Source organism: Papaver somniferum, chromosome 7 (genome assembly GCF_003573695.1).
Source record: "Papaver somniferum cultivar HN1 chromosome 7, ASM357369v1, whole genome shotgun sequence".
Taxonomy (NCBI): Eukaryota; Viridiplantae; Streptophyta; class Magnoliopsida; order Ranunculales; family Papaveraceae; genus Papaver; species Papaver somniferum.
The window spans coordinates 157084503-157107635 of record NC_039364.1 but is presented as its reverse complement, the minus strand read 5'-3'; the positions used below and the strand labels follow the sequence as shown (position 1 = coordinate 157107635).

Here is a 23133-nt window from a genome sequence, read left to right as displayed (position 1 = left end):
TAACTTTTGTTGTTATTTTTATTGATGCTCGAGTTACCCAATTGTTGAGTATTGATATCACTAAAAGGGAGATCAATGTAAATCACTATATTCAAAAAAAAAATAAAAAAAAATTGTTACATTAAAATTAGTATATAATTTTTTGGTGTTGTAGGTACCCAAAAACGTGTGAAGGGGCAAAGATGAGTTTTTAGGGTTTTATTAAGAGTTACGAAAAGTCGAATACGAGCGATCTTCTCCTAAACCAAGACAATGGTCGTTTGAAGGTTGTTTTAGTCACAGGGATAGATGAATCAGGGTTGGTCTCGTGAAGGGAAACAGAAATAAAATGAGAAATTATTGTAATTCCTTGGTTTCAGAAGAATGACCTGAGGGTGTATTTAGCAGGATCGTCTAATGACTTATTTATAGTTAAACTCCCTGATCTCAATGCCATGAGACAAGGATGTGGAAGTGTGATAAGCCTCTCATCTGTAATCACATGATTAGCTAAATATGAGTTGAGTTTATCTCTTGATTCCTCCATCACATGATTAGAAAATGTGATGCAAAAGGCGTGTCCAAACTCCGCTGTCTTGTAATTTGGTTAACTTCCGCTTCTGCCCTTACCCAATTCGCAATTGGTGCACACCAACGTTGAATGACTTGATAGGAAGTATGAGCATCTAAGGAATATACAAAAATTATCTCATCAAGTGTTTCATAATCATATCGCAATCATATGGTTAAAGAGTGCACCTCTAATATGGGAATGCTTATGCTGGATTTTATCTACTCCTAGATCGTAGAGTCACGAGGCTTGAGTTTGGTTCTGGCTATCTATGTATAAGGAATTTTATTTGTTTCATGAATTGGCCATATATAATTGCAGTGGTACTCTAACGTATTGCGTGATACTTTTGCAAATGATTCATGTCCCTAGGGCGCCTTGTTGTTGGTGGTGCCCTCTTTGAGTTATGCATGAAAATGATATAACTCGATCACCAGACTATGGCGCAATTCAGTATGTTGTGTTTCCATGCTTTGTCATATTCTCAAATATGGAAGAAAAATATGGTCGTATCGTGAAGATATTAAAAGCTACCTCCCCTGTTAGTAACAATTGTTGTTATATTGTAAAGGAGAAGTGTCTCACACCCTTGATCAACATTACTGATGAATAAATGAAAGACTGGGAAAAGGTGATTTCCACATGTAAAGAATTCTAGATCAACGTTGCATGGAACCGCCAACGGCTCGACTCTATCAGGACGAAATGGCTAGAATAATACATACTTGAACGAAATGAGGGGATGCTAGTCAAGGGAAGTGAGTTGCTCGTTGATAAAGGGAGCCTTTAACAAAAGAGCTGAAATACATCTGAAGAGGTTGGTGGTGGAGATCAACCTATGTTAGATGGCCTACTTTAAAGGGTCGTTGTTTTATCTGACTGATAGGCTAGTGAATAGTAATTGTTCGTACTCAAAATTACTTTTAGGCACTAAACGCGATGATTAGATGTTGATCATGATGAATTAGGGTTAAAAAACGATTGAAAACAAATAAAAAGACAAAAATTTAACGTGGTTCGGCAAGTGTTGCCTATATCCACAGAGGAATCCCATAGGAGAGTTATTGTATTGATATGTGATTACAATAATTTGGTTAGATAACCTAGAATTCCATATCTTTTTAGGGTTTAGGATACACATATTAATATAGTTATGTAACCCTAATTATGATGTAAACTTGATGTACAAGCAACTTGGGCAACAAGACTTCCGGAAATTTCTGGAATCTTCCTTCACGGGCTAAGCGGGCTTGAATAATGGGCCTTCCGTGTATTTTATACACTGTACAAACAGTAATGATTTATATTGAGCGAACATTATTTGATTTTGAACAAGTGGGGTTTGAACTTGAATTTATTGTAGTTATGAAGTTTATATATGTTTTAATGAAATGATATCACTTTCAAATCTTGAAAAAAGTGAACAAGTGAAGTACTGAAAAAAATGAACAAGTATGATATGCCTTGAGAAATTTGTCATTGATCATAGTGGCTCCTTGAGGGATGTTTTATAGTATCCACCGGTAGCCACCTTAAAAATCACGTATGGTCCTTCTCGATTAAGAGAGAATTTGGGTGTAGAGCAGATAATGTGTGTATATGCTTCTGATACCAAGTCCCCAATTTTGGATGTCCTTGGGTCTCATTGCTCTATCATATACCCTGAAAATTCTCCTTTTGTGTGTATCTAAGTGTTCCTTGGCTTCATCATTCTTAATGTCGATAACATCCAAATCAACTATTTGAGAGTTTTGTGCTCCCACTGTACTCCGCTTCTGGCAGCTATTCATGCAGACTGGACTCTAATTTCTGCTAGTAGTATCACATCCACACCATACATATGAGAGTAGAGAGACACATGTAGACTTCCTCGATGTGGTTCGATATACCCATAGTTCCATATGAAGCTGTTCATGCGACGACCTGGGCTGTCATGCATTGTTCGTCTAAGGATACAAACCAAAGTTTTGTTTGTACTTTATGTTTTTTACGTTTTCTTGGGGTAGTAAGGCGTCGAAAAGATGTGTTTGACTCCATATCTCTCTATAATATCTTCAACATGTCATAGTGTAGTCTATATATCTATCTCTCCTTTAGCCCCTATCTTGTACATGTTGTACGTGAGTAGTAGATGTACTATATATTCTATCTTTCCTTTCCTGTACGGACATGAGTTATTGAATCCTAATCTTATCCTCTCATTCTCTGAATATATATATCTCTTCTTATTTTCTTCTTCAACCCCTCATTCTTCTTCTTATCCTCTTTATATCTCCTCTAATCCTTCTATAATATCCTCTCCTGAAAGCATTTTTAGTGAATTCTCTACAAGTAGTATCAGAGCAGTCGATCTTGCGACTGCAGTTATGGTTAAGACCATATACTATATATACTATGAACGACTTATCTAAGAAGTTTGATGAAATGGTTAAGACCATGGATGAGTTATCAAGAACTTAGTAAGAGATGAAAGAAAGTCATAATAAGACAATAGAGGAATTGCTTGAACACCACAAGGATCAACATAAGTAATCTCAGCTTGAATTTATGAATTTTCTAGAGTCATGGATACCACCTAGTTCTAATAATCCATTTCAGACTCCAGATCCGTCGGCGAGTATCTTAGGTCAAACTCCAATTAACCATACTTTATAAGGATCTCACTCAACACATTCAGGTGAAATTCCATTCATCCCACCTTAATTTTTCATTGCGTCTCATGATTCAAATTTTCAACAACATAAACCAAAGGTAGACTTTGCTAAGTTTAATGGGACTAATCCTGGATCTTGAATTCGTAAGTGCAAAAAAAAAAAAAAAAAAAAAAAAAGATTTCCTTAATAATTTACCTGATGATGTTAAAGTTAATAGGGATTCTATGTATCTTGAGGGAAAAGTTGATGTACGGTTTCATGATTATTAAGAGAGTAAAGTAGTGGTGTAATGGGATGATTTTGTGCGTGATATCTGTCTCGGGTTTCAAGAAATAGGAGATGCTGATATTGTTGGAGAATTTAATAAGTTAGGACAAGCGGGTACTGTTGATGATTATCACGAGGTTTTTGAGGAATTAAAGGCATTAATGCTAGCCAAAAATCGTCACCTAACAGAAGAATATTTCACCTCCAGTTTTATCAGTGGGCTCAAAGATGAGTTGAGACTGCATGTATTAATGTTTTATCCAAAAACTCTTTCTCATGCAACCTTTTTGGCTAGAATGCAAGAGGCCTTGTTAGATACAACTGCTAAAAAGAGAAGCCATCGGCCTTCCCTAGTGCAAGTTCCTTCCTACAACATTAATAAGAGCTTCAACTCTTCGATACAAGCCCAAGACTCTTCAGTGAAGGAAATAGTCCTAGAAACTCTAACAATACACCACCATTGGACTTAGCAAAAAAAATATAACAATACATCACCGTTTCCACCTATTAAGAGACTGATTTTGCGGAAATCAGATCTAGAAGAGAGAAAGGTTTCCACCTATTAAGAGACCGACTTTTGCGGAAATCAGAGATACAAGAGAGAAAGGTTTATGCTATAATTGTGATGAAGTCTTTCAGAAGGATCATAAGTATGTCAAACAACAATTATATATGTTATCTTATAAGTATGAAGACTCTTTCTCCCTGGATGATGCTTCTCCTGTTGATTCACCCATCAGACAAGAAGTAGAAGAGGAAGTGGAGATTTCAATGTGAAGGATAATAGTCGCACATTGCTAATATCCCTTGAATAAACTCAAAATATAATATGGAAAGGACACTCCACTCATTTCCAATTGGTTTTGAGTTGGATGCCCGCAGACTTTAATTTGGTATCAGAGCTAGGCCCGTGTGTGAGTAGGCCCAACGGACACCCACACAATGTAGGTGCCCGTGTTAGGGCCCCATAGAGAGAATCCCTACACGTGATGGGGCGTATGAAGGATAATAGTCCCACATTGCTAATATACCTTGAATAAACTCAAAATATAATATGGAAGGGCCACTCCACTCATTGCCAATTGGTTTTGAGTTGGATGCCCGCAGACTTTAATTTTCAGTTCACGCTCTATATAGTAATGTTTCTCACTCTACTATTAAAATCCCCATGGGAAGTTAAGAAAGCTTCTTTATCCATTTTGATTTATAGTGAGAGCACTCATAGCTTCTTGGACCCATTAACTGCTAAGACTTGTGGTGTTTATATGAAACCTACAGCTGCCTTATTAGTGGCTTTAGCTAATGCTACCAAATTAGTAAGTGAAGTTAAATGTCCTGTTTTTCAATGGAAAATACAAGGACATGAATTTTCTTTTGATATGAGATTATTGTTACTTGAAGGATGTGACATGGTTTTGAGAGTTGATTGGATGAAAGAAGTTAGACCTGTGGTTTTTTATTTCAATAAGTTGATGGTTTCCTTTATTAGAGCTGGTGTTGAAATTGAGTTGCAAGGGTATCCTGATTCTGACAGGTGTGTATAATTATTGGAACTGAGTTACAAAAATATTTTAAGAAAACTGACCATGGATTGGTTTGACACATTTTTAGTTTTTCAGCCACCCCACCTGCTAACCAACAACATACCCCTCCACCAATTTTTAAAATGCTTGAATCTTTTTCTAATATTTTTCAAGAACCAACTTCCTTACAACCGTCCATATCACATGACCATCACATTCCCCTTCAAACCTCAACCACACCACCTAATCAAGACCCTATAGAATTCCTTATGTTCAAAAATAAATTGTAGATAAACTGGTACATGAAATGCTAGAAGCTGGAGTCATTCAGCCTAGTCATAGTCCATTCTCTTCACCAATCCTTTTGGTGAAGAATAAAGATTGTAGCTGGAGGTTTTGTGTTGATTACAGGAAGCTTAATTATTTGACTATCAAAAACAAAAATATCATATTCCAGTTATTGAGGAATTGTTGGATGAGCTCAAGGGTGCAACCATATTTTCTAGATTGATATTAGAGCAGGCTATTTTCACATTACAATCTACCCTGCTGATATACAAAAGACTGCTTTTAAGACACACCAAGGGCACTTTGAGTTCTTATTCATGCCATTTGGACTCACCAATGCACCATCCACCAAGCTCTTATAAATTATGTGTTCAAGCCATATTTAAGCAAAATTATTTTGGTCTTCTTTGATATTCTCATTTACAACCCTGACATGGAAACTCACTTGCAGCACTTACAACTCACTCTAGCCACCTTACAGAAACACTCCTTATATGCTAAGATGAGTAAATACTCTTTTGTCCAATCTCATATTGAATATTTGGGACACATTATATCTAGAGAAGGAGTTGTTGCTGACCCAGAAAAGATAGCTTGCATGTTTCAGTATCCAATTCATTTCTGCATCAAGGACTTGAGAGGATTCTTAGGCCTCACTGGGTACTACAGAAAATTTGTTAGGAATTATGGTTTCATTTGCAAACCATCAACTGAACTGCTCAAGAAAAACAGTTTCACTTGGAATTCTACAACTCAAGCTGATTTTGAAGCTTTCAAATCAGCTGTAACTACAACTTCAGTCTTGGTTTTACCTGATTTTTCAAAGCCATTTGAGATAAAAATTAATGCTTGTGATTCAGGTGTAGGAGTTGTCTTCATGTAGGAGAAAAAAAATATTGCCTTCTTCAGTAAAGGAATGGGTGCAAGGTCTCTAGCCCACTCAACTTATAAAAATGAGTTGTTGGCCATTGTCATGGCAGTGACCAAATGGAGAACTTATTTATTGGGAACTCATTTCATTATCTATACAGATCATCAAATCATAAAAAAAAATTAAAACAGAGGATTCAAAAAATGGTTGGCTAAACTCCTTGGTTATGACTATGAGCTATGTTATAAGAAGGGATCTGATAACAGGGTTGATGATACTTTATCTAGAGTACCACAGTTTGACATAAATACAGCCTGCTTGGTTTTTTGAAATGATCAAGAGTTATGATAATGATTCTTTGGTCAAGAATCTAATTCCTCAAATGATAGTTTGTCCAACTGGGGTACCTCACTATTCTTATTCTCAGGGCATTGTCAGATTCAAAAACAAAATATATATTAGTAGTGAAGGCACATTGAGGCAACAAATACTAGCTGCAATTCATTTTTCTTCAATTGGTGGCCATTTTGGACTACAGGAAAGTTATCAGAGAGCTAAAATCTTTTTCTTCTTGATTGGCTTAAAAAAATACTTAGTGCAATACATTAAAGAATGTGACATCTGTCAGCAACATAAGAGTTCTAACACTCCACCTGGAGGATTGTTACAACCTATCCATGTACCAGAACAAGCTTGGAAATACATAAGTATGGATTTCATCACTGCTTGCGTAAGTCTTAAGGTAGAGAAGTCATTTTGGTGATTGTGGACAGATTCACCAAATACAACCATTTCATAGCTGTCAGTCCCCTTCACAGCTTCATACATTGCTAAAGTATTCTTATCGACCATTTATAAGCTGCATGGATTATCTATTTCCATAGTATCTGACAGAAATAGCGTATTCTTCAGTAAATGCTTTAATATGAGCATAGCATATCATCCTCAATCATATGGATAGACAGAGAGGGTAAATGCTTGTCTGGAGGCTTATCTGAGATGTATGACAAGTTATAAACTAACTAAATGGGTCAGTTGGATGCCAATGACTGAATGGTGGTTCAACACTACCTATCACACCAGCCTTAAACTCACTTCATTTCATGCACTTTATGGTTACTCACCACCCCAGTATGGCCTCTTCTATCCACCAGTTATCAATGCTTCATTTGATGATTATTTGCAACAACGACAAGCTATAGGGATCCTACTTAAGTCTACATTAGAGGAAGCACAACATCACATGAAACAACATGCTGGTAAAAAACATAATCGAGAGGGAATTTAAGGAAGGAGATTGGGTTTATCTTCAACTTCAACCTTATCGTCAGACTTCTGTGCAGATGAGAAGGAATCTAAAGCTAGATGCAAAGTTTTTTGGTCCTTACAAGGTGTTAGTGTTAGAGCACTACTTGGTTAAACCCACCAAGCGTTGGTATGTCAAGTTTGGTTGTCATATTTAGTTCCAAAACTCTAGTCGCTTAATAAGTAAACTAGATTCAACTTGTTAGGTTAGGCTATAAACGATAGAAATATTATTCTCCAGTGACTCACGAAGATCTGAAGATGGATTGAAGACAACAAAGACATTATCCTTCAGCTTAAGGTTAGTAAATACGACTTGACTTGTTCTATTTCTATCTCATTTACTTCAAGTGTTTTAGATTGAAAACATAACATACGAAGATGTATATATATATATATATAATACTCTAGTGGTTATACTTGGTCATATCATTATGATCAAAGTGTCAAGGAAGTATATTGAATTACGAATTATAACGCTTATCTTTTGAACTTCGTAGATATGACATCGACATAATCTTGTATATAGTTTTATGATTATGTGTATGGGTTTATGATGAAGATTTTATCCTAGGAAACAATGTTTTACATTTGTTTAAAGGAAGTAGGTTCTGAACTTGTTTCATGAATTGAAAGGGAAATCAATAGGGTTATTCATTGCATATTCTTTGGATGACCAATATGTGTGAGTTGGTAGAACCGATCTTAACTCAGGTTATGCATCTTGGTATAACCGACCATAATATCTAGACTTATGATTTGGTATGACCGGTTCTGGTGATTGGTGTAACCGATCTTAAGTAATCACCAGATGATATGATCGATCCTTGTAATTGGTTTGACCGATCATAAGAGGTTGTGTGACCGATCCTTGTAATTGGTATGACCGATCCTAGTGACTGGTATGACCGATCACAAGTAGGTACCATGTTTAGGTAGAACCGATCCATGTGATTGGTATAACCGATCTGAACCCATGTATGTGACTTGGTAGGACCGATCAGAACTAGCCATCGTGACTTGGTATGACCGATCACATAGTAGTCTTGGAATTTTGGTAGAACCAATTCTAAACTTGTTTGGAAGTGTGGTAGAATCGATTCCAAGACGCAAATCCGTTTTTCCATGAATGGCATATTTTCTTCATGAACTTGTGTAGATTCAGAATTAAGATTTGTTGTGTCAAGATGTCAACATACTTTGACCATGAGCATTAACTCTTATCATTTGTTGTTCAAAGAATTCCTTGGTACTCTTGGTGATCCTGTATCGAAATAAATCGAGAATCTTTTAATTAAGTTTTTTGGTTTTATATGCTTTAATTACCAGCAATTAATGCATGGCTTTAGAGAATATAAAATTAGTTATGTACATTTACTAACTGGAGATTTTTTATGAGAGATTTCGGAAAATATTGGACTACATATATTGGAATTAGGAAAACCGGATTTGGGAATTCATTGCATATCTTAAGAATATTTTCGGTTTTGGAAATTCCTTGGTGCCCAAACAACCTTGGTCTATAAATACCTAAGTCTGCATTTCTAGCAAACTATCATAATAGCTAGGCAAACTTCAATTATGTTGTTTCTGATGGAGCCGTCTATCCGGAGAGGAAAGTACCCTAATTAGGCGAAATCTCTTACAACCGCTCGTTTAAAGACTTATGTGGTATCAAGAAGCTATACGAGTACCGTTGGTGTGAAACTATATAATTACATTGTTATTTTAGTTTTCGGTTATTGATTTGATTGACTACCGATTATTGAATCTTTGGTTGCACCTAGTTTTTTTTATTCCATGCTCCTTCTCTTCTGATATAAGAACACTCAAACTAGATCAAAGATTTAACATTTCTACGGATCTAAGTTATCCTAGATATGTAAGATAGATTCATTTATTTGCCATTGTTCACAAACTCCGTTATGTGCAATAAATCAATAAGGAATCAAGTTTCTTTTTGCAGGTTGTTACTTTTAAGATTAAATCGAAGATTGAAGACTTTAAAGATTTGAAGACTTTATTCTTGTGTTTTGATCTTGGTGTGACTTTTTGTAACTTGATATTCCGGGATTAAAAGGTTGTTTATTTTCGGTAAACATAAGCCTTTTGAGATCAACAAGTTGTTTGTGATTTTATCATAAACCTTATAATCAAGATTGATTATTTCGGTAATCATTGTCTTGTTTGATCTCCTAACCTATGAGCTTCGGATATGATAACGGATGTTAAAAATAGAAGATCCATAACTGTGCTTTATCATATATTTCGATATTGTGATTAGAAAGTGAGTTTGTTACCAAACAGTTTTGATCCTTTACTGTTTGGAATACGATCCAAAGGAATATTGTCTTTCCGGTTGAAAGATTGGTATAAGAAGTTATTGTGAACCATTAAGAAGATATACTAGATTTAGTCCTAAAGAAAACGCATGTTCTGCTAGGAAATCTAGTATCAAATGTCTATTGAGAACTTCAGTTCTACTAGATGTTATCAACACAATAATAATGCTGAAGCGGAGTAACTAGGTTTTTATACTGATTGGTCTGGTCTATACGAAGTTGCAGGTTTACTTTTTGTAGCGTCTTAATTCATTGAGTGTTCAAAACTGGACTAGGTTCCGGGGTTTTTCTACAAGATTGTAGTTTTCCACATTAAAAAAACTCTAGTGTGTGCTTTACTTTATTTCCGCATTATAATTGTGTTTATATTATAATTAAAGTAAATACACTTGTACGTTAACTAGGCACTTGATATTGATCTTATAATGTTTCGGTCTTGTACCGTAACTATTATCAAGTGAACATCTTGTTGTTGTATTGTCTCGATCTTGTATCCATAGACTATCACACAAGGTGTATTTTGATTCGCCATTTGGCTTTGATTTCTCACATTGTTAGGCCGGTCCGGACTAACCCTGTTCCAAGTGGACACCGTGTTGAAATATTCATTTAGTGATTGTTGCTCAAAGAGGTTTATACACGGTGGGTCTTGAATAGGTTGTGATCAAACGAAAAGATTGTGGTGTACTTGGGTATCCTCGTCATTTCAGTTATCCAGAGTAGGGAAGGTTTCTTATCATCTCAGCTTGCCTATAACATCTATGATTCATCTGGTCTTCCGTGTTTTACAGTTCAAATTCAAGTTGGGTACAGGGTTGCTTCCTCAAACAAAACTTCATTCCTTGGATTTAGCTGGTTGTTTGAAGGTTTCTCCATTACAGGTGCTAGGGTCTCGCCCGATACAGAAGAACAAGCAAACTATTCATGAAGTTTTGGTTCATTGGGTCCATTCCACTCCAGCTGAATCTACTTGGGAGGATTCCAGCTTCATGAAACAACACTTTCCCAAACTGATTCTTGAGGACAAAAATCTCTAAAGGAGGAAAATTTTGTCATGGTCTAGGCTAGTATCCATGTTATGTCTACCCTTATTTGTATTAGCCCCTATCTTGTTCTGGTGCCTTTAGTTATTATACTTACATGTTATACGTGAGTAGTAGATGCACTTTATTAGTTGTCTTTCCTTCCCTGTACGGACATGAATTATTGAATCCTAATCTTATCCTCTCATTCTCTGAATATCTCTCTTCTTCTTCAACCCCTCATTCTTCTTATAATCCTCTCTATATCTCCTCTAATCCTTCTATAATCTCCTCCCCTGAATGCACTTGTGGTGTATTCACTATAGAACATGTCGATTAGCAAACATGGTATCATTGTTAGAGATGATGTATTTGAGAATCATGCTCTTGAATAGGGTCACCTCTACAAAGTTTGTAAAGTTCTTTGTAGCTGTTATTTATAAAATGGCAAGGGTATGCTTATCTAGTACGGGGGGATATATGGGTGTAAAACATGTTCTCGTGAATTTGGCACTTGTGACATTTCTGGACAAAATATGTTGCATCATCCTCCATAATCAACTAATAGTATTTCTCATGAACTTGTAGAAATAATTGTCTCTTTCCTTGATGTGTATCTTTGAGTACTGCAAGGATTCACTTGTTCCTAAGCAGCGGAATTAATTCCTTCTAACAAAAAAAAGTTAGTAGAAAACACCTTCGTGGAAGAGGAATCTCCTAGTTCGTCGTGTTAGCTTAGCGTATGTTCACTTGTTTAAAGGAAAATTATCTCACAAGTAGTAGATGTGTGAATCTCGCTAGTCCCCAGTATATAATGCATGACCAAGGCTTCTTCTTGATACGGAGGTTCTTGACAGGTGGATCTAGACCCTTGTAATGCTCGTGTCTGAGTCTTCATAGTTGGCCAATGATACTTAATGCGTTGGAGACATCTGTAGAGAATCACATCGAGTGACTGTCTACACGCCTTCTTGTTTCAAGTGATTGTCTCCATACGGAAAGAGATATCATTCTTTTCTTCTTTACCCTTGATAAGAGTCTTCAAACATTGATTTTATTTTATATTTGATAAGTCTTCAAAGAGTAATTACTATTAATACACAATTAAAGAAACTCATAGTCCAAGATAAAACACGTGTATATTGTTAATATTTGTGTGTGCAGGTGTCATTGTAGTACAATGACAAATTTGTTAGGTGATGATACCAGCAATCTGAGTTTGAAACTCATCAACATCAGGTAGGATAGATTTTCTTTCTTTCGTTGTCTAGCTATCTTAGCATCCGTACAGGGATATTTTCTTTCTTTTTTATCTTTCTACCCGAGCTTCTAGGTATCTCTTGTTATAAAAGGAAAAATAAAAATAAAAAATTAATAGCTTTGTGGCAAATTTTTAAAGCCATCGTGTAAAATCTACACAAAAAGGAAAACTTCATAACTGGGACAACTAACATAGGCCAGATCTAGGACAATTAATCCATACCTTTGATCATTTCTATCTTCGTCCCACAACCAATCCCAATGATAAAGTCATTCCCCTCTTCACCATTAAGATTATGACACGTCATGTCCCAAATCTGGACTAACCCCCAGTATCCAGGCTGTAGCGTTGAGATTGGTAAGTTGGGACTGAGGGTATATACTTGGTGATCAACATCTTTATTTCAACGGAGTTAAAAACCAACTAATCTTGTTAAAATAAAAAGTGTTATGTTCGATTCATTCAGTACCTAATAGTAACTCCTATTATGGAGTTCTTTGTTGTTGTTTTTTACTCCCATTATGGAGTTCTAAACGATATTTAATGATATTTAATTGTAGGAAATACCATTTAGTCAAGTTGACCTAGTCAACTATCTGTTTGGTTCTATTTGGAAATATAAATTATAGTTTGGTCCTAGAAATAATGGTTTGGTCCTAGGGTGACGTCATGGATGATGTAATTGTCATCTTGTAGTGGCAGAAATACCCTTTTGGGTCCATTACATCATCCACGACGTCACCCTAAGATATATATAGTCAATTATCAAGAGAGAAGATATTATTCTCAGATTTACTTTCTCTCACCTCAATATCTTCAGATCTACATTCTCTTTCCTCGTTTTTTATTTTCTCTGCAACTATATTTCTCTGATACTGTAAAGAAGATGAAGAGAGAAAATAAACTGATGATATTGATTAAATGATGAAGAAAACGATGGAGAAAATGATTGATTAAGTTTTGGATCTCTGTTTGATTTTTTCATCTTGATCTTCTTGTTTGATTTTTTCATCTTTTTCTTCTTGATTGATTTAAAGTTTCGGATCTCTGATGAAGAAGACGTTTTCGGATCTCTGTTTTCTACTCGTGCTGAAGATGAAGATGAAGATGATGCTTTGTTGCTCGTGTTGAAGATGGAGATGAAGATGAAGATGATGTTTGTTGCTCGTGTTGAAGATGGAGACGAAGGCGATGAAGTTTTTTGCGCTTTTTTTGTTTTTTTTTTTGTTTTGCTGCTGTTGTTAAAGATGATGAGAACGATAAATATGATGAAGACGATGATGTTGATGTTGAAGACGACGAAGATGATGAAGATGATGATGCTGCAGTTCATTCCATAAATGAACTCTGTTTTTTTAGGTTTTTATATGGAGTTCATTTCTGGAATGAACTCTGTTTTTTTAGGTTTTTATATGGAGTTCATTTCTGGAATGAACTATGATTTATATAGGTTTTTATATGGAGTTCATTTATGGAATGATCTCTGTTTTTTTAGGTTTTTATATGGAGTTCATCTCTGGAATGAACTCTGGTTTATATAGGTTTTTATATGGAGTTCATTTTCTGGAATGAACTCTGTTTTTTTAGCTTTTTATATGGAGTTCATTTCTGGAGTGAACTCTGTTTTTTTAGGTTTTTATATGGAGTTCATCTCTGGAATGAATTCTGGTTTATATAGGTTTTTATATGGAGTTCATTTTCTGGAACAAATTCTGTTTTTTTAGGTTTTTATATGGAGTTCATTTCTAGAATGAACTCTGGTTTATATAGGTTTTTATATGGATGTTTTCTGAAAAAATAAGTAGAAATTAACAGGAGTTCATTTTGACGAATGAACTGCTACAAGAAAATAAGTAAAAATAAACACGGAAGGGTAATTTTGTCTGTTTTATATTTTTAAATTATTATGGACCAAACAGTAAATGCGTTTTTCCAGAGGACTAAACAGACATGGGACCACCTAAAAAAGGACCAAACGATATTTTTCCTATTTAATTCACTTGTGCATATATTCCGATAATACTGTATTCTTATACAAAAAAAAATATTAACTTCACATTATTTTTGTTTCCCGTTGTGGTTTTTAACCATCAGATTCCTTATTTGTTGAACTTTACCACCTTTAGGAAAAGAAAAATACATATACTTTGATCAAGATGCACAAAAACAAACCCAACGTTCATATTTGCAGAGAACCACCATGCAACTAGTCATTTGTCCCCCCGCCCTTTATTTATGGAGTAGTTCAGAAAGGAAAACTTATTTAGACAAAAATCCAAACCATACACTGATCACTTCAATTATCAATTACATTACTCCATGTCCATATGGGTAAAATTATTCCCTCTTTTCTATATAGTATATTTATTTATAAGATAAAGGTGCATTAGTAAAATAATTCTGCAATCTGCAAATCTTCTTCTGATTCTCTTACAATAAGGAATCAAGTATTTATCAATATCATGCATACACGTACGTGGTTAACTATCTTAATGCAGCCAACCGTTGATCATATGATTAATCACAGTCTCATATCTCATTGTCCATTCGTCAAATGGAAATGCCCACAAATATAATTACAATTTTACAACTTAACTGTTTGATCAGCTTAATCTGTCCTAAATAGAGTTATCGTTAATGTTGATGTCTATGACTTCGAGCAACCCAGTTCTACCGGTAGTTGGCATAACAGTCCGTAACAATTAGATGGTGCAAAAATAAAATGCACCAGTCTCATAAAGTATTAACTGTCAAAAGATACCCAGCTGACTCACGATTCTTGTACATCCTCAACGGTAAACTCATTAAATTGGCTAAATCAGGTACAAATAAGTAAAGAATGACAAATTCACCTACCTTTCCATTTACAGTTAGCTGAACGCGCAAGGATAATGCTGCACATCGTACAATTTGATGCTCATGCGTTTTTTTAGGTGCCAACGGAAACTGACTGTCACATCCACTCATGCTTTCGGTCACAAAATATTCTTGCAACTTATGGTACCTTAAATTACTGGCATGGTCGTAATTCTTATAGAATCCAAGTCTAATTTCAGGTCCTAGTCAGTACACTCACCACAAAAATCCGTACATTCAGCACCCGACACGCAGTGCAGCGGCTCAGTTAACCCACACTATCTCTACCACCACTACGAGTTGTAAATAATAATTTCCAGACTCCAATAATATCCACGTGGATGCAGGATTATGTGGCAGGATACTGACGTGTCTTTTCCGAGGCTCTCACTCCTTTATAAACAGTGCCCTAAATTAAAAAACCTAACCCATTTCCTTCTTCCCGTTGTAAAGTTATTTCTTCTTTCAAACATTTCAAAATCCTCCATTTAACAAAAATAAAGAAAAACGATATTTTCAGTCAGCGAAGTTTTGACTTCAGAGTGAAATTGGGAGAGGCAATTAGGGGTTTCCAGTATGGGGGAAACTATCAATCGGAAGCTGGTGATTGAAATATGTAACGCGAAGAATTTGATGCCAAAAGATGGACAAGGAACATCAAGTGCATATGTTCTTGTTGATTTTGATGGGCAAAGAAGAAGAACCAAAACAATTTCTCGTGATTTAAATCCGCAGTGGGATGAAAAGGTCGAATTTGTGGTTCATGATATAGCTTCAATGGGTTCTGAAACATTGGAGCTTAATGTTTATAATGACAAAAAGAGTGGGAAAAGAAGTACTTTTCTGGGTAAGGTTAAAATTTCTGGGAATATATTTCCTAAATCTGGATCTGAAACATTGGTTTACTATCCATTAGAGAAAAGAAGTGTTTTTTCTCAAATCAAAGGTGAAATCGGATTAAAAATGTGTTACATCGATGAGATTGTTTCTGCTCCTGCTTCTGCTGATCCTGCTGCTGCTACTACCACCGAGAAATCTGAAGCTGGGGAAACGATTACTACCGTTACTACATCCGAGGTGAAACCAGAAGATAAGAAAGAAGAAGAAAAGAAGGAAGAAAAACCAGAGGAGAAAGGAGAGGAGAAGAAAGATGAAAAGGCAGATGAGAAGAAAGAAGATGACAAGAAATCCAAAGAAGCAAATCCACCTGAGAAACCGGCTGAGAAAGTTGAAAATCCTCCATTAGCGCAGAAGCAAATGAAGGAAAAAGCTATTACAGCAGGTAACAATAAACGCCATGAATCTTCTTCTCTTGAACTGAGTTCACTCAGTAATAGTAGTGATCGTAATCATCGGAACAGTGCATATGATTTAGTAGACCGGATGCCGTTTTTGTATGTGCGCGTATTGAAAGCAAAACATTCAGAAACTGGGTCTAATATATATGCTAAACTTGTTATTGGTACTCATAGTATTCGTACAAAAACTGTTGATATGGGTAAAGATTGGGATCAAGTTTTTGCATTTGATAAAGATTCGTTAAACTCAACAGCTTTAGAAGTATCAGTTTGGACCGAAAAAACAGAAGTGACGGTACAAGCTGATACAAATATTAGTACAACAACTGTTACAGAAACTTCTGTTGGTAATGTTTCATTTGATCTTCAAGAAGTACCTAAAAGAGTACCTCCAGATAGTCCTTTAGCTCCTCAATGGTATACTCTTGAAGGTTCTACCACTCCTGACAACGCATTGTCGGGATCTGATGTCATGCTTGCTGTATGGGTGGGAACTCAGGCTGATGAAGCATTTCAAGAGGCTTGGCAGTCAGATTCTGGTGGGCTATTACCGGAAACACGAGCCAAGGTTTATCTTTCTCCGAAGCTGTGGTATTTGAGATTAACGGTTATTCAAACCCAAGATTTGCAGCTTGGTGCGGTTGCTGAAGCAAAGAGTCGGAGTCCTGAGCTTTATGTGAAAGCTCAACTCGGCGGGCAGATTTTCAAGACAGGCAGGTGTTCTATTAGCTCATCTAGCTCAGCGAACCCTACTTGGAACGAAGATCTTGTGTTTGTTGCAGCTGAGCCATTTGAGCCATTCTTAGTTATGAGTGTGGAAGATGTATGTGCTGGCCAATCTGTTGGTCATGCAAAAATACACGTGCCTACTGCTGATAGAAGAATAGATGATTGTGCTGAATCAAGATCCAGGTGGTTCAATCTAGTTGGTGATGAGAAAAGGCCGTATGCAGGGCGTATTCATGTGAGGATATGCTTAGAAGGTGGTTATCACGTCTTGGATGAAGCTGCTCATGTGACAAGTGATGTGCGTGCAGCTGCTAAACAGTTATCAAAGCCCCCTATTGGGTTGCTTGAGGTTGGTATTCGGGGTGCGGCTAATTTGCTTCCTGTGAAGACTAAAGATGGTACAAGAGGCACTACAGATGCTTATGTGGTTGCCAAATATGGTCCCAAGTGGGTTCGCACACGTACGATTCTGGATCGATTTAATCCTCGTTGGAATGAACAGTATACATGGGATGTATATGATCCTTGTACAGTTCTTACGATCGGTGTATTCGACAACGGAAGATACAAAAAAGATGAGGCTAGTAAACCAGGTAAAGATGCTCGAATAGGTAAAATACGCATACGGTTGGCTACTCTTGATACAAATCGAGTATACATGAATTCACATGCGTTAACAGTAATACATCCAAGTGGGGCAAAGAAAATGGGTGAAATAGAATTAGCTGTTAGATTTTCATGTTCATCATTGATGAACATACTTCAGGTATACACCAATCCGATGCTGCCTCGAATGCACTATGTCAAACCACTGGGTCCAGCTCAACAAGACATCCTTCGGCATACGGCAATGAGGATCGTTTTGACACGATTAGCAAGATCAGAACCACCAATGGGGCAAGAAGTAGTTCAGTATATGATAGATACAGATTCACATGTGTGGAGTATGAGAAGAAGCAAAGCAAATTGGTTCAGAGTCGTTGGGTGTTTGTCTCGTGCAGCATCTTTCGCTAGATGGTTAGATGGAATTCGCACCTGGATAAACCCTTCAACTACAGTACTGGTACACTTGTTATTGGTAGCCATTATACTATGTCCACACTTGGTTTTACCCACACTTTTCATGTATGCATTCTTCATCGTAGCTCTAAGATTCAGGTTCCGCCACAGATTGCCAACCAACATGGACCCAAGATTATCTTACGTGGATGCAGTCGGTCCAGATGAGTTAGATGAAGAATTTGATGGATTTCCAAGCACAAGATCAGTTGATCAAGTCCGTCAGAGGTACGATAGATTGAGGGCTTTAGCAGGAAGAGCACAGTCACTGCTTGGTGATGTAGCAGCCCAAGGTGAACGCATAGAAGCATTGCTTAACTGGAGAGATCCTCGTGCGACAGGGATATTTGTGGTGTTTTGTCTGCTAGCTTCACTGGTATTCTATGTGGTGCCTTTCAAGTGCTTCATTCTGTTTTCAGGGTTTTACTATCTGCGCCATCCTAGGTTTCGTCATGATATGCCATCACTTCCTGTCAACTTGTTCCGGCGACTTCCAACTTATTCTGATCAGATTCTCTAGGTTTTTTTCCCGTATGAGTTTCCTGTTTGGGACAGTTTTTGTTTGTTAACTATGTTTTCTAGTTGTTAATCAATTATTTCAATTTATTCATTTATACTTCTTGTGTCAACATCTAGGACTCTAGTTTTTTAGATAAAAATAAGTGCACAAACGACCGTTGTATTCCACTTGATATGTTAAAGTCTGGATGACCGTTACTCCCCCTGGCTCTTCAAAATCAATTTTGCACTTACTTTAGGTTAGACTTTAGATGGGTATCTGGTAACCTTTTATGGCATTTATGTGTAGAGTCCAACTTTTTTTTCTCGATTCAAGTCCGAAATATTTTTGTATATAATTTGCAAGATGAAAAGTTTCTCTGTTTTGAAGGAGTTTGTTTGATTATTTGTGTCTAATGACTAATGTATATCCACAATTCTAACTTTTTTTTTATATAAAATGGTTTCTTTACCTATTTGTTTTAGTTTGTGGAATGTGACTTCTGGAAAGGAGTAAAAGAAGTTTATCCCGTGTTGCAAATTTACAAAAGACTCTGGTTTGTAAGATAAATATCTGTTCATTTTGGACTTCTGAGTTCTGACCATGGATTAAAGCCTTAAATCTTAATATTAGTTCCACTTTTTTTCTTTGAATAATAGAATACATATATTCTTCACACAAATAATTTCATCTACACTGCCTTCTAATATTCCTATCTGAACAAAATTCTGTTAATAAAGAATCCAATCTTATGGAGCCTGGACCAGGCTTTAGAACACCAAAATTTTCACTCTTTAAACTAGAGCACGTTGATCTTGCTGGTTTCTCTTCATTACCTTCAAAACACCATCCACCGTAAGAAAATTCCCCACGTTCTCTTCTAAGAAGTTCACGATCAATCTTATCAAGAGCGGGATCGTCTTGTTTAAACTTTCTAGCAAATGTAACATTTCTTTGAATCATTTTCTTGAAGTATTTAATTCCTAAGGATTTTGGATGTTGTTTTGGTGGATTATCCCATGCAATGAAATGAAGATCATGGCTCACGACGGTGTTTTTATAGTACTCGGAATTGCACACCAATGTTTGGAAGTAACCCTCTGGTGATGATACCAAATTTGTGTAATATAGAAGTAGAGTTCTTGGTAAATTATCCCAACCCGTTATACAGTATTCGGCGAATGATCTTGACAATATAGTCCATGCAGAGCCTACAACAAGAGCATAATAAGGAGATTAGAAGTGTCGCTGAATGTTCACAGGAACTCAACTACAGTCAGAAACCATTTTTCTGCAGTGCAGATTTTAGTTCTAATTAGGATACAAATTAAGTTTCTTCTGAGATATGTAGCATTACTTTCACAGTACCTAATGTTTTGGATATACTGCAAAAATCAAAGCCTGGCACGGGCGGTTCTGACCCTCGAATTTACTAGTATATTTCAGTTTTCTATTTATGGGTACCAGAGAAAGATGGTTAAAGCAATACATTAATCCACCTCATGATAAGTTTGCAATAAGAAGACACAAATGCCATCTGAACCAACGCATATTGATATTCTGTGACTGTACTTGTTTAGTTTTAACTTCTAATTAAACAAGTTGAAATCTGTGTTAAGATCGAAAACACAACAATTTATATAACAATAATCCCATTTAATAGGGATAAACATATCCAAGCTCTGCACAGACCAAGCATGTTGCATCTGTTTAGGTCAGAAAAATCACATGGAGTCCATACCCCATAAACCTGAAACAAAGGACTTCCCATGTGCATTCACTTAAACTTAGCAATCTAGAAATTGAAAGCATCATTTCATAAACTATCTTTTTGTGCAGCACTAAGTTTTATGCTCAATGAGATTTATTGTAACAAGAACTTATAAACAAATAAGAGGATCAAATTGGTGGCTACAGTCTGAACTGTGGATGCTCTCTTGGAACAAAATGAGGGCTAAATCTAATGTTAGGCAGGGGAAGAAAATGCAGTACCTGTATAAAGTTTGAAAGAAGTAGGGAGAGACCTTTGCTTTATAACCCACCAAATTTCAGATTTATTGAGACTATAAAGTCCAGGGTCTATCATGATTGGTTTTCCTCTTTTATTCCTACACAAATTTCGAATGGAGATCTTAATTATTAGCCCATCAAAACCAATAAAAAAAGATGTAAAGAAAGAAAGAAAGAAGCTCACAGTTTCCAACCCAGACGACTAGAATGTTGTATGAAATTGAGATGTTTAGGCAGTTTGGAGAAAGAATGTATCAGATCTGAAAATTAAGTTTCACGAAAAAACCCCGATAATAAGAACATGAAATTAATCAAATGAATAAAGAAAATGATCAAACAAATTGTGAACTTACCTTACCATCTTGAGTGATTAATGGATAATCAGAAGCACTTAAGTTGATAAACCAATCCCATTTACAGCTTCTTAAAAGCAATGACATAGCGTGAAGAGTAGTGGCAAGCATCGTAGGTCCTCTGTAAGTAACTAAATTAGGTTTTCCAACTATCCAGACATTACCAATTTGACTAAAAACTGGTTCTTCCGATATGAATTTGGCTAATTCGAAGTGTTCTGCTTTCGGCGCACCTTGATCCATATGTAGTAGATAGTAGTTATTCGGATGATATAATGCGAATAGAACACGCTTTAATTTCTCAAGATCACCTTTTGATGATGAGATCAGGTAAGCAAATGCCACTGGATATTGAGTATCAGTAGTAGATTGTAATGTGAGAGTTGGTTTGACTACGGGTTGGAATCTGTCAATGGGGTTAGTTAGAAGTAATGTTACTATGATGATCACACAAAATATAATTGAGGCTGCTAGAATGAAAGGGATCATGAATTTTTTGATGCCCATTGAAGTCGACGATCTATTGCAGAATTATCAACAGGAAACAGTAGATATAAGAAGTGGGAGAGGAGAGGAACAGTTTTAGTGTAAGAAGAAGGAAACGAAGGTAGTTATCTAGTTATTGTTGTTATTGGAGGAAAGTTATTGTCCGTGAATAAAATAAAAAGAAAAGTGGTTGATTTCCTTAAAGAAGAAAGATATTTGGCAGTTTTTAATTGGTTGACTATGTTTTTAGGTGTGAAGTAAGTTCGTCTCTTTTGTGAATGGCACAAATTCTCTAGAGAAGGATGTGGATAAGAGCAAGCACCCATGGTGCTCATTTCCATAGGCTTAATAACGACAATGTGGCGGATAGCAACTATTATGGTTAGTTAGGTTCTCTCATTTGTATTAGCTAACGAAGTCTCCGCTATTGGATGCTGGAGATGTGCAACATGCGTTAATCATGGCTTAGCTTGAGGAAACCGAATATCTGGCTATGGAATATGGTGATACTCGATTTAAATATTGAGGCAACATATACTCGGTTTCCGCTTAGTTTTATGAAACAACTGTATATCTTTCTTTGATATTTTGTAACTCATCTTTCTTGATATTTTGTAATTCCATATACTCAAGTTGTATGAAAGAATTAGTATATCTTTCTTTGATACTTTTATTATAGTATAATGACCAAGTCATCAATACAAAAGAAGATTTGTATCATGAATATTTCTACTTGCTCTTACTATAAAGGTTAATTTGTTTGAGTTATCATTGGACTTGTTCAACTCTTTTACTTCTTCCAACCATTTGACTTTCTCAAGAGCAGCATCACGATATTTCTCTGATAATTTTATACGAGAAAACCTATAATTTACTTTGTCTTTAAGATTCAGTATTCATTAAGCATCATTTTTATTAGAGCTCTACTCGGTCGAACTCGCAACCTAACTCAAGCTTGTTCTTAATGTTAGATGTACAAAACTATATCTTGATTTTCGGTCTAGTAAAGTCAAGTCTCGGGCTGTGATTAGAGTATTATAATTGAGTATCAGACATCACTGAATAATCCTCGGAGATTGAAGACTGGAGATCGAATGAACACATTTGGAGAACTTCATTGAAAAATAGGCATATAAAGACTGAACCATCCTATTTACTCATGTCATTACCATTCTATCTTTATGATACTATATCCTATGATTTACAATATATTTCATAGTGTAAAGAAGAAGTTTTGAGTCATGCTTGTCTTGTTGAATATCTCGATGATTCAAGCAATGATTTTCATAGATCCTTAGCAATCTTACTTAAGAACATATATTGTTCAAGAACTATTTTTGTTTCAAGTTGATTATTTGAATGGCCCCAGCAATGATATTCTATATCTATAATGATTGGGAATGTTTCAAATCATTGAAAGAAAGTTATCGGAACTATAGAGATTCTGGACACAAGTAGGTACGCGTATCCTAGTCAACTAAAGTTCCGGAACATAGGTAGATACGTGTACCTTTAGGTTCTGAATTTGTATAAACAGGGGAGATACGCATACCCAATACGTGTACCCCAAGGGCTTGAGTTCGTGAATGACTTAGGCTATGCAGACCCAGTACGTGTACCCTAGATCCCTGAATTGGCGAATTGGTTCGTAGGTACCTGTACCATACACACACCTACCCAGTACGAATTAAGTAGATGATCATAAACTGTTTTCGCAAATACGTTTTGCATCTCTACAACTCTAATGAACACTTATAAGA

At 36.0% G+C, this 23133-nt stretch overlaps 2 protein-coding genes across 2 annotated transcripts; one reads left to right on the top strand and one right to left on the bottom strand.

Moving 5' to 3' along the window:
• Nucleotides 1-15383: 15383 nt before the first annotated feature.
• LOC113298859 (FT-interacting protein 1-like) lies at nucleotides 15384-18635 on the top strand. Its single transcript, XM_026547719.1, has one exon. The coding sequence runs from the start codon at nucleotides 15516-15518 to the stop codon at nucleotides 18543-18545; it is 3030 nt and encodes a 1009-aa protein (XP_026403504.1). The 5' UTR covers nucleotides 15384-15515; the 3' UTR covers nucleotides 18546-18635.
• A 495-nt stretch (nucleotides 18636-19130) lies between these two features.
• Nucleotides 19131-21495, bottom strand: LOC113298858 (beta-glucuronosyltransferase GlcAT14A-like). Its single transcript, XM_026547718.1, has 4 exons — nucleotides 20893-21495; nucleotides 20719-20794; nucleotides 20517-20632; nucleotides 19131-19735 (listed from the first exon to the last, which is right to left on the bottom strand). The coding sequence occupies exons 1-4, from the start codon at nucleotides 21392-21394 to the stop codon at nucleotides 19212-19214; spliced, it is 1218 nt and encodes a 405-aa protein (XP_026403503.1). The 5' UTR covers nucleotides 21395-21495; the 3' UTR covers nucleotides 19131-19211.
• Nucleotides 21496-23133: the final 1638 nt, after the last annotated feature.

What these genes read in the sequence shown, in the direction of transcription:
- LOC113298859 (XM_026547719.1), top strand. Translation starts at nt 15,516, where the DNA reads ATGGGGGAAACTATCAATCGGAAGCTGGTGATTGAAATATGTAACGCG.
- LOC113298858 (XM_026547718.1), bottom strand. Translation starts at nt 21,394, where the DNA reads ATGGGCATCAAAAAATTCATGATCCCTTTCATTCTAGCAGCCTCAATT. An exon ending in AGTCGTCTGGGTTGGAAACT is followed by an intron (nt 20,633 to 20,718) that starts GTGAGCTTCTTT and finishes AAATTTGTGTAG; the next exon opens with GAATAAAAGAGGAAAACCAA. An exon ending in TTCTTTCAAACTTTATACAG is followed by an intron (nt 19,736 to 20,516) that starts GTACTGCATTTT and finishes CTCTTGTTGTAG; the next exon opens with GCTCTGCATGGACTATATTG.